General features: G+C 38.4%; 1 protein-coding gene across 1 annotated transcript in view; it reads left to right on the top strand.

Annotated features, from left to right (window-relative positions):
• znf804a (zinc finger protein 804A) overlaps positions 1 to 20,910 on the top strand; it is a 65,326-nt gene that overhangs the window by 35,276 nt on the left and 9,140 nt on the right. The window contains exon 2 of the mRNA XM_035411446.1: positions 15,244 to 15,387. Within this exon, the coding sequence (XP_035267337.1) occupies positions 15,244 to 15,387 (144 nt within the window). The remainder of the gene's footprint in view (positions 1 to 15,243; positions 15,388 to 20,910) is intronic.

The raw sequence follows: 20,910 nt of genomic DNA, 5'->3' as shown, positions 1-20,910 counted from the left end.
CCTGATTTCCTCTATTATTGCATATTTGTAATACTGAATGGTTTCCAACCTTTTCAGACAAGAATGCAATAACATAGGGAATCTGAGTAAACACAAAACACATTTTAAAAATAATTTCATTAATTCATGAAAAACGTTATCATACACCCATATCACCCATGTGAAAAAGTAATTGCCCCCTTAAGCTTAATAACTGGTTGCAGCACCTTTAGCAGCAATAACTGCAACCAAACGCTTCCTATAATTTGTTAGGGATTGACCTAAGATTTGGAAATCTATATTGTTCAATCTTCTCATTATCTCCATAGTTATCTAAAGGTTAGATTATTTCCGGAGACTGCCTCTGTCTGCACTATCAGAGGAAACGGCATATTTGTGAGGAAAAAAATAGGTTGCGCAAGAGGTCGTCGCAGTTTTATCTGCGATTTGCAAGCAGTGCATTTTCATGAAATGCATTTTGACAAGATTGTGATCTGCAAGTGAAAATTCTCACAAATAGCTTTCGTGAAACGAGCCTCCTCTGCAAAGAAGAGTTGGCTAAAATTCCTCCACAGCGATGTGAAAGACTGATATCAGTATACCAGTCTTGCTTCAAATGTCACCTGACTAAAATGTAGCACATAACCATTTAACTTTTTTTTACAGTACATCAAATTTATTTCTAATTTTTGTATAGTTTAAGTACTTTCTAAAAAACTAGTTTGGCCCATTTTAAGCATACCTAAAGTTGGCTATTTCCTGGAATACGTAGCCTATACCGTTTATTCTAATATCTGCACCCACAGGTGGTGTACTTTATTTTAATTCCATTTACTTCTGGAAAGTAAAAAGAAAGTGCACTTTAAGAAACCTGCACTCTCAGGTATTTAGTTCAGAAAACTGTATTTTAGGCATATTTTTCAATACATCTTTTTTGTAAGGGGTGGCAGCTCTGTGCAACCGACAGCTTCCTTGCAAACAAGAGCTTTCTTGGGGTTGTCAGACAATGCAATGGACAAAGCAAACCCTCCATCCAGATGTGTCCATAAAGCGACAATGTATTGTAAATACTGATTTCATTCAGTTTCCCGAGCCCTAACACAGGCATCAAGTGAAGCTTCTACACACTATTTGGTCTCCATAAAGTCCTTGGTGCAATTGATAGTTTACAAATTCCCATCTTGGCACTGGCTGAACACGGCACAAAAAGGTACCACTCGGTAAACATACCAGATGTATGAGATGCCAGTTACAATAGGCTATTAGATGATGTTACATTACATTACAGGCATTTAGCAGACGCTCTTATCCAGAGCGACATACAACAAGTGCATTAGTTCAAGGTGCAGAGGTGCAGAAAAACACACTAGAGTGAAGTAAAGATCGTAGTGCCAGAAGTGACCACAGATCAGGACGCCAACCCTGTAGGGTAACCTGTTCAGCAAACAAACAAACAATCCTGCCAAGTACAAAACTAGGACTGAATTACATTTGGCTAATCAGAATCAGACAAAACAATCCTGCCAAATACAAAACTAACATGATCGCATTAGCCTAACTAGGTACATTGAGCTAAACTAGAGGCTAGGGAAGGGTGGGGAGAGGTCCAGCCTGAAGAGATGAGTCTTTAGTCTGCGCTTGAAGGTAATCAGATTCTCTGCTGTTCTGACCGCCACGTGAAGGTCATTCCACCAGCGAGGGGCCAGGCCAGTGTTTATTTAATGTGACCATAAGTAGAATTTTTCCACCCCGTGAAACCTTAGCCGATGATAGCTGATTTACTGATTGCTTACATGAACGCACTTGTGACATGCATTCGTGGCTTGCAATTTCTCGGTGAAATACTCAAAAAGAGCAGAATTGCATCCCACAGATCTCAGCGCACATGTTCCAACTTTTATGAAACAAGCCCCTGCTTTAATTCAGACAAATTGGTAGGTTTTCAAGCATTAATTGCTTGTTTCAGGTCCTGCCACATAATTTCTATTGGTTTCAAGGTCACTCCAAATGTTAAATTTTGTTTCTTTTCATCCATTCAGATGTGGACTTGATTTTGTGTTTTGGGTCATGGTCTTGCTGCATAACCCTATTAAACTTCAGCTTCAGCTTATGGACAGATGACCAACCATGCTCCTTTTTCTGGTTCCTTCAATGATGGCAAGTTGTTCAGGTCTCAAGGCAGCAAAGCATCCCCACACTAATACACTACCACTACCATGTTTGACTGTTGGTATGATGTTCTTAATGCGAAATGCTGTATTTGCTTGATGCCAGACATAATGGGACCAAAAAGTTGCACTTTTGACTTATCTGTCCACAGAGCATTTTCCCAACTTGGGAGTCATCCAGATGCTTTTTTGCAAATGTGAGAGCTACAATTTTTCTGAGATATTTTGTGACTTCTGGGATGAGTTGTTGCTGTGCCCAGGCTGGCTGCTCCTGTTTCACCACTGTTCCCAGTGTTCTCCTTTGGAGATAATGTCTCTCATTGATGTTCAAAGGAGCCCCAAAGTCTTAGAAATGGCTTTGTAACCATTTCCAGACATATTCTACACATATTCCATCAACATTTTTTCACATCTCTACTGGAATTTCTTTTGATTGTGGCATCGTGTGATTGTAGAAACTTTGTGGTGACTACTTCACTCTAATGGTAAAGTTAAACATGAGTGAGCTTTAGATTCAATAGGGCTGGCTACATTGAAGCATGGTTGTCTTTAATCAGCTGATTCAAGTCATTCATCAAATCTGGATATTTTGGTTAATTGAGTAACTAAAGGGGGCATTTACTTTTTCACATGAGTGATATGGGTATTTCATAACATATTCATTAAATAATAAAATAATAATTTAAAATATTAATTTGTTTTTTGTTTACTCAGTTTGCCTTTGTCTAATATTACATTTTGTCTAAAGATCTGAACCCATTTAGTGTGAGAAAAAATTAGCAATGATAAAGGAAATCAAAAAGGGGGCAAATACTTTTTCACAACACTACTTTGACTCACCTGTACACAGAGTGTCAGCACTGAAACCAAACTTTATGATAGGGGCTAGTCGCTCTCCTACTCAGGAGTTTCCCAGGTTGAGAGGTGCCAGGTGGGAGTGGGGATACTCAGGAGGGAGTGCGGATACTACCCTGGCTGGCTGCTGCTCAGTTGCTCAGTTGGAGATTACTGCAGCGGATGGGAGGTACCTCTTAATGTGACCACAGATTCCGAGGGGAAAACTCTGACTGATGTCTGCGCTTATGTGCCTTACAGCAATTCAGAGTATTCAGCCTTCTTGGAGAATGCAGGAGGGGTGCTGTAAAAGGTCCTACCCACTACCATAGTCCTACTAGGGGATAAAATGCTCAAGTTGGCAATTACTGTGAAATTTGGAGGGATGTGTTTGGAATAGTCTGTCTGATCTGAAACCAAGTGGTGGTATGTTATTTGATTTCTGTTCTGGTCATGGTTTGTCCATAACAAACACCATCTTCAAACACAAGGATGTTCATAAGTGTACATGGTACAGAGCACCGTGGGCCAAAGGTTGATGAGTGACTTGTAGTTGTTTCATCCAACCTGAGGCCATATGCTCCGGATACTCAGGTAAAGAGAGGAGCTGAGCTCTCAACGGATCAGAATCTATTTGGAGGCGAGTTGGATCAGGTGGTGGGGAGAGCTGACAGACAGACCTGGTAGGTCCAACCATGATCTGAGGGTTTGCTGGGAAATCTGGTGGAGAATTATTTTAACTCTCACCTCCAAAAGAGTTTCTCCCATACCCTGGAGGTGGATGCGGACACGGATTGTGAATGGACCCTGTTCAAAACCTCTATTGTGGAAGTGGCTGCTAGGTCATAAGTTAGTCAGTGCCTGTCATGGCAGCAACCCAAGAACTGTTGGGGGACTCCAGCAGTGAGAGAGGTGGTCAAGCTGAAGAAGGAGGCCTTTATGGGCTGATTGGTGCAGAGAACTTTGGATTCAGCAGAGAGGTATCGTCAGGCAATAAAAGGCTGCAGCTGCTACAGTTGCACAAAAAAGCCAAGGTGTGGGAGGAGTTTGGAGAGGCCCTGGAGAACATGTTTCTGGCGGCCCCAAAGCAATTCTGTAAAAACAATTCGGCTGAGTCAGACATCAAAGCTAAATATCCAATGTATAATACACATTTCTGTCTCCAACCTTTAGGAACAAAGGATCCAGAAAATGTATTTAGAGTGATCCATTGCGCACATGGTTGTTCAGTTACTTCATGAACCCAAAGGGGACTGTTTGGTGTGACGCTTTATGCCAAATGTATCTGGTGGTGATAATTTAGACGTCATTTTTCACCGTGGCAATAGCTTGACTACAGTGTTTTTATGGATTCTACCACAGCATTTAAGCTCTTTTTAACTATTCCTGTGACTGCAGCTTTTGCTGAGAGATTATTTTCAAAACTGAAACTAGTCAAGAACTGGTCATACCTTAGAAGCATCATGTCTCAAGACAAACTGTCAGGGTTGTCAGTAGGCTACTCAGTAGGCTATTGAAAACAGTCAGGCCAAAACAACTGCACTATACCAGTGGCTAGATAAGGTATATCTCTAACTGCCCCATTATTAGCTCAGTCCGGTTGAATGTATGCACCTGAACAGGTGCAGACCCTGCAAGTTGCTGTTAATGCATTTTTTACAGAAGAATATGGAAAAGGTCTATGTGGTTAAAAGATTGGTTTACATGTAGTAAATTACAGTGCCATAGAAATTCATTTTGAAATGCCAAAATCTGCCCTAATGCCCCAAATTATTTTCATTTTGAATAAACCCACACATTCCTTTCCAAAGGTCAAGACAGAAATTTCTGTGATTAGTGATCACAGGAAAACAATAGCCCTAATATTTTTAACTTCTGTGCTTTCACTGCATCATTATTTTATATAGCAAACCAATAATGAATGTGGGTGTGTTATATCATTTTACTATTTTTTTGTTCATGTTTTCTTCTATATGCTAGCTGGAATACGACAGCCAACCTTTTAAAAATATTTTCCTGTTTTGTTTGTTAATTTATTCTTGTGTTTAAAGCCTTTCTTTTTCATAGACCATCCAGATGTGGGTGTATTTTTAAATAGATTAATTTTCTGAGGAAACTTGTGGGGGGGTCATGTGAGCTCAGTCTCATCAGGCAGAAGGATGTCTCCATAATTACAGCCTGCTCCTCCTGATTTTCTGAGCTCCTGTGTCGTGTATTTAAAGAGAAGAAGAAGGAAAAAAATTAGAGCTGTTCCCATCATAACCTCAGTTGATTGCAGATGATAATTACCACATCGCCACTTCCCTCGCGACGGGAGGGCAACCTTAAAAAAAAAAGAAAAAACATCTGTCATATGAAGCCACATCCACTGCCAGGACTGTCAAGAACATTTTATCTCTGGTGCATCCTTCTTTATTTCTTTCAGTCCCTCTGACTGTAGCAATCGGCCCTGTGTGACTAGCCTATGTGAAATATAAGTTTTGCAGTTGCAGAATTTATAAGTACTGTCATTACAATTGCTTTCATTTCATTATTCTTTGCCCTGAATCCATGTGCACAGTGAGCATATAGCAAGTGAAGCCAGCTATTAACTGAGCCTCCTGACTGATTTCACCTCTATCCCTCTCTTAATTCTACCATGTCTGCCTCGTTCTCTCTTCAGAAAGCAGGCCTCAGGCAATGGAACTCACAGGTAGCAAAACATGGGAGTGAATTACATTTCTGATTTTGAACACATCCGCACATAACAAGAGCTTCAGCTCCCAGGTGAATAAACCTCAGGACCATCTCCCCATTTCTCACCAGCACTCCCTATCTGCGGCCACGGCTAGCGTCAAGCCATATCATTTATCCTCTGCTCTGTGACACCAGAGAAACAGCACTGAGCCAATTGCTCTGTTCCCTGCAGTCAAACGATCTGCAAGGCTGCCAATTAGGCCCTTGTGTGAAGCTGTACTTACAGCCCCTCGACAGGCTTCTTTTTTTATTAGGCCAAGAACCGCACTTTCGACAAAACCACCCCGTAGTCTTTCTGGGCGTTGTGATGGGGTGGGAGCGGCAGTCAAAGGGACGATCACACAGTTGCATGATCATGGTAAATAGACAGCTCTCTGAGCAGTCTGCTCTGCAGAATACAAACTGGCAAACACAGCGCCTGGTGGGCTAAGCCATTTTAAAGGCAGCCATATATTCAGATCTCCTGAAACTGTACTGCATGTATTCTTTCTGGGACAGGTCCTCAACACCCTCCCAACCTGCCATGATTCCCTGAAAGTAGAACATATGAAATGCTCTTCAATACGTGCTTCTATTCTTCTTGCAAAATTCCGTCTGTTTTTATAAAACAGTTGTGCAGAAGAGGCTATTTTATTTCTACAGACAAAAGAAGGAATATGTTAAACAGGCCTATAGAAAAGAATTCCCTTGTCATTAATTATTTTATTTTTATGATAAGGGTTATTTTATGAAAAGTAAAAGTTACTAAAAGTAATTTACATTTACAATGGAAGAAAATGCTTAATGGAAGAAACTGCAGTGAATATGAGCTAGATGCTGCCAATGTAGATTGTCCTTTTATACGTTAAGGCATTAATAAGGCAAACTGAACTTTGAGGAGTTGAAAATAGTTTTTTCCTCGGGCCGTCTGGGTAGTGTAGAGGTATAAACACTTGCCTACCACCGCACAGACCAGGGTTCAATCCCTGGCAGCGGTACTTCCGGCTTGGTCGGACTTTCCTACGAACACAATTGGCAGTGTTCACGGGTGGAAAGCCGGTGAGGGTATGAGTCCTGATTCCTGCATTAGCGAATTGCGGTTGGTCGGGGTGGCTGTCCAGCGAGGAGGGGATCCGGGGGAAATAGCGTAAACATCCGTGCACGTTATGCTCTCCCGGTGAAACTCCTCGCTGTCAGGTGAAAAGAAGCGGCTGGCGACTCCACATGTGGCATGTGGCAGTCTACACCCTCCCCAGACTGACAGAGGATAGCGTATCGACCAGGACAGTGGCTGGTCCACACGGGGAATTGGTATAACGACTAAAAATGGCAAAAAAAGAAAATAGTTTGTTCCTCATTTCACCTATAATAAAATTTTTTTTTCTTTGTTTCCCTTTCCCTTTGCTTGAGTACAGTAGATCATAGACAGAACAAAATAGAAAGCATTAAGCACAGATGAAGTTAATACACTGATCCAACAATGAATCACGCAGCTGGAAATGATACAGGTGGCAAGTAAAATATGGTGTAAATTTTAAACAGTTAATGAAGTTTGACAACAGCTTCAATGGCAAAAGAGAAACTTCAAATTTGGTAGTAAAAACATTTACGGTAGTAATCAGAGGCATGCTGTACTGTACATGTACCTGAAGCTACCATAACTTAATGTAACCAGAACATCATGGGTTATACATACAAATGTGCTCTTATTCGCTGAAGCTATTTCAGTATAGGAAAAGTATGGGCATTCTAGGTGGACACCCAGCTAAAACACTAGTCCTTGGTGCAGTGACACTTTCCATGGTCTGGAGTATAATTTTTTACCAATGGTAAACTTGCTAGTCACCCAAAAGAAAGTAACATGGGATGTCTGGGTACTGGGTACACTGGAAGAATATATTTTTTCATGTATTTTTTAAATGTACTATATTTGTACTTTTACTATAGAAATATTCTAATAATGGAACCAAAATGTTAATTGCCAATAGTGTGTCCTATTTTTTGCAGCATGGTAGAGGTGTCAAAAAATAAATAAAGTATGTCCATTGGGTAATTTTAGTAGTTTTATTTTTTTTGCATTGTACTCTTATAAAAGAATGAAAGGATCATGTGCATATTCCATATAAGCACAATGTATTTTGCCTCAGTTTGAAAGTTAGTTTCTTGCTCAGCATCGTGTATTTCCATGACCACTGAGATATCATGAAATGAGAAGTCAGGAGATTTTTTCAGGGCCCAAGATACAGTGAGTAAACTCCCCAAAAAGCCCAATGTGTGTTGTGTAGTAATACCTGTGATTACCGTTGAATCCTGAATTGGGTCCTGTGTTAATATGATATCAGGCCTTTTCCAACTCCTGACTCACTGCACCACTGAATGGGAGGGATTTAGATAGAACAGATGGCAGCACTAGAAGGAAATAAGTCCCTCAGCGAAAGTGATATTGCTTCAGTATTGTTTTCAGGGATCAAAGTTTTGCTCAGCATCTGCTGGGGCTTTGCTGTTGCAGTTCTGGTGTTAGGTTTCATGCGGCGCATACTGACATATCTGCTCCCTTGTATTTTTCTTCAGTTTTCTGGATCGGTGCTTATGAGCACAGTTTATGTGGGAAAGAACAGATGTCTGTGGGGGGCTGGTTTTAGTTCTCATTTACAGTTTTGATCTTCAAGCTTTTCGGTGAGCTCAAAAAGTAACTATTATAGGTTTTGTGTTTTCCTGTCTGTATTTGTACTGATGAGCCATCTTGGAAATCTTGTATATGTAAATTATATATATATATATATATAACGGCTGTAATTTATACACAGGTCACCCGATATGGATGTAAATACCTTCAAATTAAAGGTGGCAGTCTGCACTTTAACCTAATATTCATTGTTTTATTTCAAATACGATGTGTTGGTCAAATTCATATTTAGTGTATTTCAATAATGTTTAAAAGACATTTGAAAAAACTATATGTTTAAAAATATTTCATGTTTTATGGAAATAAATGTCCATCCTCATAATAAGTTGATTCAGGAGTTTTGAGTCAAAAGCTCAAATTCCTCAACTTCCCTACAAACCTTTATATTTTGGCAATCTAGTATAATGGATAAGGAACTGGTCTTGTAACCTAAAGGTCATAGGTTCCTGGGTAGAACACTGCCCTTGTACCCTTGAGCAAGGTACGTTACCTGCATTGCTTCCATATATATCCAGCTGTATAAATGGATGCAATATAAAGGCTTTGTAAAAAGTTGTATAAGTCACTCTGAATAAGAGTGTCTGCTAAATGCCTGTAATGTAATGTAATGTACTAATGTACCAACACTGTTATCCATCGATCCAGACTAATTGTAGGTAAAATTAAATACCTTCATTCTGAGATCAGTTAAAATAATACCATTAACCAGTAGGAAAAGATGTATTGTTATTCTATATGGGCACTGGTGTTTAGCAGCTATCCTGCTCATCACATAACCACTGGGGTTTGTTTGCTTAATAACTATACTCAGCTTGGCCTTCAGTTGGTATAAAACGAGAGTGAAGATACGCCTTTGGAATTGCTGTCAATAAAGAAGCCTAATCTATATGACAGTAGTGCATTGAAATGGTACACTTTGTCATTCAGGGCTTCTTGTATCTCAATTGTCAACTCGAAATAAATTGTTCTGAGAAGGCCAGACCCAGTCTCAGTCTCAGAGAAACTGATACATAAAAGCCTTTGACTCAGTCCTTTTTAAATGTGCTGGCTCTGGAGTGATCTAGAAATAAATACTAATTTGATAATTTGATTTATATAAAAATGAATACACAAAAAACTAATTCTGCTCATATTGGGGAACATACAAAAAAGGCCCTGCAGTGGCATTCTGGTACCTCAATATTATAAATTAAGCACACATCAGATTAATCAAGTTCAGTGACATTGTTTTGCGAATCAGTCATTTTAGGCATCATATTTTCTATTCTATAATTAATGTTGTACAACCAATGAAAATAAATCATATTACCGTTAGTATGACCTATGGCACTATTACTTTTATGTCAGGGTTTCATGATAAAAGGAAGGATTAAAAGCAATACATTCATATATAGTCAATATTGGGCCCTGTTAGTGCTCATAGTGAGCACACTTGCTAGAGCCGATCTGGAGCACAGAATTCTTTTCATCATGAAAAACTGGTAGGTCACTCTGTCCTGTATGAGAAAGGTTACCTGACAGCATGATGTTTCAGTTCAGGCACCAGATGCACAAAAGGATAAAATAAAGGAAACACCAACTTTTTACCATATTGTCTATTTGAGCTCTTTGAGAGAATTCAAGGAAATGGGCTGCATATGTGTGTTGGGATTTTCTAACTAATAGATGACAGAAATCCTAACGACTGGCAGACAATTAAGCCTGAAAACCAAAAATGTGTGTACTTTCAAACTCTTCCAAGTCATTCCCTTCTCATCTGTGTTGATGTCGTCATTAATGCTTTTTAGGTGTGTTTCTTTGTCATTTGAATTTCAAGCAAGTAGCTGATTAGAGAGCATCTGAACAACAGAAAGATTTAACAGTTGTTTGTCATGGCAACTACTTTACCCCTTTTGTTCCAATCATTTGAGTGCACTACATGTCAGCATTGACTCAGAAATCCTTTTAGAACTTTTACAACGCAGGCCATTTGACAAAACATGGCTAAATTATCCCTTTACAGTGTTGCAAATGTGTAAATTATGCAAACTGGGGAAAACAATTCTTTCATATATTGGGGTCTCTTCAGGTATTGTCACTTGTTTTTGAAACCATAATGGGAAGATCTTCAACTAGTCAACACAGAACAGATCCAGCCAACAAATGGGTTATGGATATCGGTAGAAAGTCCTTTTTTGATAAATGATGTGACACTAGGATAATTCTATAATATATGAAGATGTAATTGTTTTTTGGTAATACATTATAATTTTACTCTCTAGTGGGTGAAATATTGTCTGGAAGGTATTTAATGCCTAAAAATATCTATGTTTGAGATTTTCAGGCATGTTTTCAATTGAAATTTGATTAGATTTTCCTTCACCTTAGTGATACTTCATTCCAGAATATTTTTTAACGTTTTCAGTTTCTTATAAAATAATAAAAAATTTCTCTGCTGGTGGAAATATCAGCTGTGCGACACTTATTATGATGCATAGTACCTACCCAAATATTATTCTCCTTATAGTAAATAAGTCATAATCATAGATGATTTAAAGGATTGTAATGACAAAGAAGGGAGACGTTAAAATCTATAAATTATTTAACGTAACTATACTGTGATGTACTGCTGAACACCAGCCTTTAAATGTTGTTGGGTAACCACAGAATAGAGATTTATTCCTACTTTTCTGTGTTTCACATTGTTCGAACACTATTGACCACACATTTGACTTAGGGAACCTTTATTACATGCCATTTTATGACATTAAGAATATGTCATTTGTTAACTTCTGTGTTCTGCTGTATTGGCATGACATATTTACCTATTCAATAATATTCTTTCTGAAAACATGGACACCACACACTGTATGTACCAATTAATTTGTAAATAAAAGTATGCCTGGGTAGATTGGGAACAATGTCCAAAACAAATGTGTATTCCAAAAAATGAAAGGAGCCAAGACCACATAGTTAAACTGAACTCTAATGCATTTCTAGCAGGAGAAGAGAGCGGGTGTCCTTCGGGTTAGCAGTGTGCCATAGCACACACCCACCGTTCTCAGAGGCCACCTGCTGCATGACAGATTGCATGGCAGTGACAGCGCACCAAGGCAATTATAATGTGCTCTTCCACCACAAGAGTTAGAAGCCAATTTGAACGATGTGTCCTCAGTCAGTAACTTTCTGTCACTGGCAAGGGAACCTCTGCTAGTCAACTCAGATTCACGAAGGAAACCCCACAGCATGTCTCAAAGCCATTGCTGAACTTTCACGCCGCCAACCGTGATTATTTCTTTCTGCTGGATAAATGACTTCATGGCTTTCCACCACTTCTTCTGGCTGCTTTTTTACTCTTTGTTTAATTGCTCACTTTACCTTGGTGCTGCTTTTTTCTGTAGTACATTGGTAATTGTTGTATGCACCTGCCTTTCAGAATGGCCAATCAAATCCTTTAGTTCTCACTAAAGAACAAATGACTTTTTTACAGCAGTTTTGCATTGATGATAAAATGAAATTATTTTTTTTATTTGTACCGTAGTAGAAGCACATAATTCTCTTTGGCAGGAGCTATTTATTTAAGGAAACACAGTAACGTTTTATTTTTTGTAAACATTTCTTGCACCGATTCTTGGCAGCCAATAATTTTATTTTGTAAAAATCTAATTTTTCCCTTTATTTATAAAATTGAATTACATTTCAGAAAATTGTTATTTATTGATTCATTTTCAGTTTTCGAATTCCTGCCTAATGCAGGTCTTCAGTGAGCCTTTATATTACATAAATTGAATAGATTACGTACACGTCTTTATCCAATCAAAAATAATAGACAGGTTTTAGCTTTATAAATAGATGAGTAATAATAAATAAATAAAAATACTGATTATAAAGATATGTATTCTGTGTGAAAGTACAGGTGGTTCACAATCCCACATTCTCATTCTCACACTCTCATACAGCTGGGGATAGAAAGGGTTGTAACTAATTACTGAAAAAAGAAGAAATTCCAACGCTCTCTCAGTAAATGTGGTTTACATCATCTGCACACTTGGTAATAAAAGACACTCATTAAACACAATCATGCTGTAATAGCTTCACAGCAGGGGTGCCAAGGAAGTGCGTCATTATCTGTGCCAATCATCCAGATTTATCTGGCAGTACAAATTTCCATGGCTGGTAGAACAATCTGGCAATTTTCAACAATCAATTCTCCTGGATTGACACTTGGTGCTGGAACCTTATTATTAGTTTTAATTGGGGGGCCAAACACCATATTTGAGTGGGCACCCTATTGTAATTAGCCTTGTTTTCATTAATCTATTTAATGCATTTTAAAGTCTCAAAGAAGAAAAGCCAAACGTTTAAAAATAAATTATTTTTTTTTAAAGTATGCTCATTTGAGATGGATGTCAAGCATTTGCCCTGACAATACAATAAGTTACAAACAGTGGCAACTATAGAAGAAGATTTAAAATACAAAATCTGAAAGGCCTTACCTATTGACTTTTCCTGGATTCTTCCTCTCCCATGAAACATATCTCAGGGAAGTATATCTATCTCACCACCATTGTTGTGGGTTTTAAAGACTGGTCAAATACAATGGCTAAAATGGTGAGCCAAATCCTTTTGACCCATATTGGCTTGAAGCTTGTCCTGAATTGTTGGGCATATTAACCCAAAGATATGGAATGACACTTGAAATGTAGAAAGTACAAATAATATAACTTTGTATGGCACTTTAAGCCCCTGTTCCTGTAGTTGTATTATCTGATTGATCTTGTCAGTGTTTTCTTAGGCCTATTACATAGTCCTGCTGAAAAAATCTAGATATAACTAACACCTGATTTGTTCAGTCAGAATCATATTCAGTGTGTGCATGTCCATCTCAACATAAAAAAGAAAACTGGATCTCTCAAGAATCTTATACAGCTCCAGTTTAGTTCAATCTACCTGTGTGCAACTTTTTTAGTTTTTATGCTGAGAGGTCTAGCTGGGATGAGGATAGGTAAGATTTCAGTCACAAATTGTATTCCACTAATTATCATATCAATTTAATTTGCTGAGAAATTACAGGTTGTGGATCAAGTATTTGATTTTCAGAAAAAGGGATAAAATAGATAATTATTTTTTTCATGGCATGTTTCTGGTCTTTTCCCCTTTGCATTTTTCTTTTAGATTTCTTTCATGGTGCTTTTTGATTAAAATCTTGTCTAGTATTTGGAACATGTTACACTGTAAATGGATTCAAATTATGAATGGGGCTGCTTTCCTTTTGCCCTGTATGCCTTTGAGAGGCAGTCCTTTCAAGAGATGGGTTTAACGTGCCTTCATTCTCATGCTGTGCTTTGAATCTGGAATATTCCGCATCTACAAAGTATTAAAAAAATTAGATTTGCCATGTGATCCGCCTCTGGTGAACATATTCTCATCCCCATTTTGCTGTAAATCAATATTTAATAATAAAAAAGAAAATTAGAGGCCTGTTGAACCAGCTGAGTTCAGTGTGGTGGGGGGGGGGGCTTTTAAAGTGCACATCATACTGATGATTCAATACATTTTCATGCCACAGTATAAATATAAATAAAAATAGCTAAAATAATACATGTATGCTGTTAAATTTCTTGGGACAAAATATCACAAACCCTGTGTTTCTATATGCATTGCTTACAATGGAATACTGTGGGAGATATACATGCAAAACTTGTCCAAACAACCTGAGCTTCTTCCCATATACAGGCACTTAAATTACACTGTGCATAGCAGGCCTGTGGATGCAGGCAGTACATTTCACATGAGAATTAGTAGCAGAGAAGGATCATCAGATATTTGCTCAGCAAATGTTCTGACCCTCCAGCGTAATGAGGGGTCAGGTAATCCTGGTGGGAATTTGCTGTGCCATGTTTTTTCACACCTCAGTCGACATGACAGTTGCTGTCCATCAGTCAGGCTCCCATGTTTCCAATCCCCCCCAGACCACTCCTGCCGAGCCCCACTCCCCACAGCGTTTACCCTGTGCCATTATCCCAGGGATTCTCATTTCATTACATGGAAGCGCAGCAGTTAACCTCCCTGATCGACGCCCCTTCATTTTCACAATGACAACAGAGGTGTCAGAACTCCCAGTCAGTTTCATGCATCCTGTGAAACTGAACCTTGCAGTCACTCAAAGTACTCAAAGCTCAAAAAGCTATTGCCTTTAATTTTGTCAGGTAGAAATTCCTACCGCAAGAAAACTAAAGCACAGTGTGAAAAGACAGGCAGATGAAGAACTGACAGGAGCTTGGAGCAGTATTTCAATGTTGAGGCTTTTCTGGTTTCAAGGCATTGTTGTCAAATCTTATGTAGAGATTGATTATTCAGGATGTTTTTGATTTCCATGCTTAACATGGGAAGTTGATTCCTTGAAATACTGATTAATTTAAATGATTTAAGAGATATGATATTACATAATATTACTTCAAAATGTATTTATTAATAATTCATTAATAATACTGAAAACATACATTTTCACTTTTTAGAGAGGTTGAATGGATATTTTTATATTCTTAATAAGTAAATGTTTAATTGCTGATCCTGTTAAAATGTCAACAAAATTTCTGTGAGGGAATCATGTTCTTCTCAAATGGTAAAATAGCATTTCATGTCATTTGACAAGGTCTAATATCAAAGGCAAACCCACTGGGTGGTGCCTCTCATTAATACCAAGTTCTGCACTGCACATGAATTTAGTTTACAAAAATACCAGGGCCAGCGCACATAAATTATAAGCACAGGCTTACAAAATCGATTGAGTTTGCTCTACCGCAGCAGAGTCCAACGTTTTGTAAAGGTCAGGAAGTTTTGTTTTTTCCTCACTGATTTCAATCCCTTTCTGCAACGCAGGATTATGCAGAGAAGGAGAGGACGATGGCCAAAGCCCTTGAGGACTTGAAGGCCAACTTCTACTGCGAACTGTGTGACAAACAGTATTACAAACACCAGGAGTTCGACAACCATATCAACTCATATGATCATGCCCACACACAGGTAATGTTCAGGTTTTTCTTACTCGACTGTTTCTTAAGGTGAGTGAAAATGCAGGAATGAGGAATTGTTCACCTAGGATGAAGACAAAGATTGTGCAGTATAGGTTCAAGACAAATGGGTTTATTATAGCATCCCATGGAATGGTAGGGATTGTGGCAGAAGTGGTTTTATTTCCAGGGTCACGTATCATAGGAGACAGACAAATTGGGGATGTCAATTTTGTTTTTCATCTTTAGTGGATGGAAATAAAACCATTTTCTTCTTCTGTTATCCCAATATACACCATGGCTGACCAATTATTCTGTATTGTGGCCATTCACTTTATTGGTATAAGGATAGACCTTTCCAGCTGTTCTCCATGTTGTTTAGTTAAAGTTATCTGCTAGGTTCTCTGCAAACAAACCAATATGCTGTACACTGCTTGAAGGCTGTTGTGGTTGTGTACTGTTCTGCGGTTGAAGGGTGCTGAACAAGTCCATTCATACTGTACATTCAGGACACATAATGGTGAACTATCAACAGAAAAACCTGCATTTGTAAAACAATAAGATGCATTTGTAATGACTTAATTGCAGTAATTCCTAGCCTAAATTAATGTCGCTAATAGTAAATGTTTAGACCATGGTTTACATGTTTTTGGCATTTATTTTTATTTCATTTGAGAGAATAATGTTTTCATCGAGGACACATTTAGTTTTGTAATGTTTAAAATTTGGTAGCACAGCCAAGACAACATAATCCCTTACAGACAAGGGGCATTAGTCCTTATGTTCGTGTTCACCATGACCCCTCAGACCAACCCCGTTACTCTCTGTTCCACCAGGAGCAGAAGACATGCAATTTGTTGACTACTGAGTCTACGGCACTGTCAATAACTGGACCTGATGAACTATTGACCGCATGCTTGTATGAACTTTGACTCATTGGCACGCTGACACCACAAGGACCATAAATATGTTGTGGTTTATGGCCCATGTGGCTGGCATGTCGAATAAAGTAGCTATATTACTGCAGGTACATAATGGTGATATATGTAGGAAATGTTTACATTAACAGACTGGGCAGGGGGTGGGGGGGGGGGCACTGGACATAGATACCATATAAACCACACAATACCTCAAAGAAGGCATGCAATGCTAAACGGTTATAGTATCATATAAGCATCTGGAGTATCTGGATGGTCGGTGTCTTACATATTCACTCACCACTGGTCCCTCCTACCTCCCACTCTCCTAACAGCAGCATAGATAAACCAGCACTAAACTCCAAGAGGCAAAGGTTTTTTTTGCTTTGAATAAAATAAATTATCAAAACATAATATAAAGGCCTGAATTACAAGTAGATATAACTAAGTGTACATGCCATGTATATTAGAATAATTTAGCTCTCTTTTCTGTGTTCTAATCATGTTACATTTTGGGTGCTCAAAGCACCTCCTCTCCATTAACTTTAGTCGACTGATCCAGGTTTGCCTTTATGTGCTGTACACAGTCAAGTTCAATAGTCAAAAGCTACTGTGAACTCAAGACACTGGTAAATTAGGGTGTGTCCTAATTTAGCTAATTGTGTGACTCTAGGCTGTAGCGTTATAAAATAGGCTGGTTCAATAAGAATTGGTGTAGTGGGGGTTTGGTTTCATTATGTCCAATCAGATGATTCCCTTTCTTTCCCTTTTGAAATGTGCATTTTAAAAGGGAAAAAAGTGCATCAGTGCCATAGCCAACTGCTAATTTTGTCATGGAAGAAGAGCATGCCTGTTATGCGGGGTTCCGTTCCGAGCATCTCTGAGAACTATTACTTGTGGTATCAAAAGAAATATGAGACTGAATATTTCAATTTTAATATTTATTTTCTCAGACTGGTCAAGAGCAGGAGGAAGCTGGCAGAGACACTTTCCAGTAGGCCCCTCCATTGTGCTGCTGATACTACTGTATAAGTTTGGCAGGCGTCACGCTTCTGAACAAGAGTAGAAAATGATGGTGAATTTAGTTTGAATTCACAGTAGCTTTTTGGTTATTTGTTGTCAGCTTTGTTTAATACCACTATTAAATTAAACGGAAAATTCATCACTTCAACTACGTTTCATCAGCACTTGAAGTGGGCTGGTACACAGTACCACTTTTATGTTTGCTTTTTGGAGCACCATGACTTTTTCTTGCATACCAGCACTTATTTTAAGCTCTTGGTACTCATTGCTGTCCTCCTCATCCAAAAATATTCTCTCCCCAGTAGAAGACTGTTGTGGTCAGTGGTAGTACATGGTGCTAAACATCATTACCCAGTTACAATGTGTATATTCAAAATTTCATAATTAATGGTTTGCTGATATGAATTCCAGCATGCCAAAAAGGGAGTATCTACGCTTATTTTTCCACTTCATGTTTCATTCATTTCAGACATGTACTTATATATTAATATAGCAGCAAGCGGCAATCACTGGGTCCAAGCAGCATCTGGCTGAAATTTGATTGGCACATGGTGGCCATATTTTTATAAGTTTCATTCAAATTGCTCAAACCGTCCAGGAGGTGATAAGAGTTTTCATTAAACAAATGACAAAAATCGAATACAGCAATCAAATATTTGCTCCATTAAGCTTTTTGTTCATCTTGAGGAGGAGCATCTAGCAGTCTTGTGTCTCCATGACAAATGGTTTAATATTTATGGCCTTAAGTCTAATGGACTACAGAGTTCAAGAATTGTAATGATTGGACATTGTATTCAGAAGTTAGAGCTTTGTATATCAATTGAGGCCATGTTCATTGACTTACAGTGGGCATGTAGTTTAACACAAAAATAAAATACTGGGATTTTAGAAGATGATTTTATCCTAAATGGTTTAAGAGTCATACATCAAAACATGTTGTGCCTTGATACAGTGCCATCATCTGGACAATCAGGGATCAGGGCCAGCCCTAGGATTTTGGTGGCCCTAAGCAATTCTGTGGGATGTGTTAGAGTGGCGGGGGGGGGGGGGGGTCTGGGAGTTTCTTTTGGTAAAATCCTTCTTACATTACATTGTTATGAAATGTTCTGTTGCCATTCCATTTTAAATTTATACAGCTACTTCCGCAATACGGAATGAATAACGTAATTATGAAAATAACGTTATTTACCTTAGATGAACATTTGATCGTGTGGCCCCCCCTAGCATTTGTGGCCCTAAACAACCGCATAGAGCGTTTATGCCACGGGCCGGCCCTGTGGACAGTCGAGGTAACCTTATTAATGGGTGACATTGGTTGCTGTACGATATAGTTTTTGCTGTGCAAACACGTTTAGAGCAGAAAAAGTAAATAAATAAACAAAAATCATAACAAGCACACACTTTGTGCTTGGACCGCTAAAAATAAAATGTGTGCCTTTCTTTGGAATTATGAATTACAAAATATATGTATAGGAAATAAGATAATTTTGATAAGGAATTATTCAAAGCATCCCAAAAAGCATGGTATTTATGATTATTCAAATGGGTATGGTTAGCAGTGAAGGCTAACGGCCACTAAAAACCTAATCCTGATTGATAGCCAGGATTGTAGGCATTCCAGAGCCATATATTTTGGCTCCGTTCACTGAAAAGATTAGTTTCTTTGGCTCACATTTGGTTCTTAATTTCAGTAGTTGTGAGTGAAGTAGTAAGCCTCTGGCTCTTTTGGCTCGATCGTTCAGTGCAGAATTGTTCAGTAAGTGAGCTGTTGCAATGAACAATAGACCATGGTATTCACAAACAACCTTACAACATCCATAGCCCATTTTTATATTACTTGCCAACTTCAAAAAGGCACAAACTTAAGTGAGCCAGTCAGAAAAGTCTTTGTGAAGGAGGAGGAGTAGTAGTAGTAAAGTAGTAGTAGGGTTATGCAGGCTATTTTTGTATCTTTCTATCACAAAGAAACTGGATAGCTAGCTAAATCTTTCATGGACTGAGTTCAATACATTCAGAAAAAAGAGCTATTCAATAAGAACTGTTTGCTCATGAATGACCCATCACAATTACCTGTATGTAGCAAGAAGTTATAATCCCAGCTTTTTTTACAGTAAATAATGTTAGAGATTAAAAACATTAAAAATAATGTTTTTAATGTTAGTTAGCCAGCCACAGGGATTAAGATCAGGGCATTTTCAAGTTATTTCCAGCTATCAAATCAGACTGACCGGACACTTGCAAGATAATAGGAGCAAGTTGTAAATCTATGCAAGTTAAAAACCAATAAAAATACAACATCTCTGGTCCTTACAGTGAGTAAACCGAATGCAAGGTAACTATATTGACATTTGCAGCTTGTGTGTTTCCAGTGAACATATTGAATTCCATGTTGGGAATATATGCAATATAGAATATCTGACAGAACACGTTCAAAGAATTGTGTCATCTGTTCGTGTCAATTAGGAGCTGTTTTATCTGACACAATGTCGAAAATGTTGTAATGGTAGAATGTTTCTTTTAAAAGAGTGGTGGTGGCACATGCGTCCATTGTTGTTAATGTGGGCAGATGCTGGACGGAACAACAACCAAAACTACGATAAGTCAAACAATCAGCATTCTGCAAGGCTCCCATTTTATAATTTAATGCACCAAAGTGAGTGACATTTCAGGCACGCAGACCCCTCATCTGACTTAAAACATGTGCCATGCCATGACAAGTCTGATGAAGGCCCTGTGTGCCTGAAACGTCACTCATTTTTATTCATTAAATTATTGAATGGAAGTGTTGCAGTGTGCAGACTGTTGTTTTGACTTATTGTTTTTTTTTTTTTTTACCATAGTAGGTTATAATGTGTATCTTTAATCCCAACAATAGTTTATTAGGTTGAATCATACAATGCCTTACCTATGTCCTAAACCTAATGCAAAGACCGTGATATTTCTCATTTTTAAATTCTTACAGCATGTGTCAGGTATGCTGTGTTATACCCTGTTCTTGCTGCCTTCGCTCTGGAAAATAGCACATTTATGCCCTAAATAGAATTGTATGTTAATGATGGATGAATACCACGGAATGTGACAGAAGTTTTTTATGGCACAAATTTGCCATAAAATAAACAGATATGATTAACAGATTCATCATATTTCCCATAATATTACATATTTACTGCTTTCTTCTCATATCTCACCTAATGTTTTTCACAATATAGCCACTTCTCTTACAGATAGCTCAGCTGTTCACTACCATTTTGCCACATGCTTGTGTCACAAAAAAACAATATGTGAGTCAAAATGAAAAACTGCATCGTATTTTACACACATAATTTCTGCAGGATTGTGAAAATCTGCAGTAGTTACTCAAGGTGTTTGCCCAGAGCCTGTACTTTAGTGGGGGGATTTAACAGATGTAGATAGCCAGCTATTTTCTGCTGGATAGGCAGACAACGACCAATGCATTAAAGAGGGACTTGGTCTGCCCACACAGAAGCAACAGAGTGTGAACCCTATCTGGAGGGGATCAAATCAGTTACCCCTGTGCACTGACTCTGAGAGGGGAGGCCATTAACATGACAAAATTATATCTGATGTGAACGCAT

This window comes from Anguilla anguilla, chromosome 3 (genome assembly GCF_013347855.1).
Source record: "Anguilla anguilla isolate fAngAng1 chromosome 3, fAngAng1.pri, whole genome shotgun sequence".
Classification (NCBI taxonomy): Eukaryota; Metazoa; Chordata; class Actinopteri; order Anguilliformes; family Anguillidae; genus Anguilla; species Anguilla anguilla.
The sequence above is the reverse complement of the archived record's forward strand: the minus strand, read 5'-3'. Positions and strand labels throughout refer to the sequence as shown.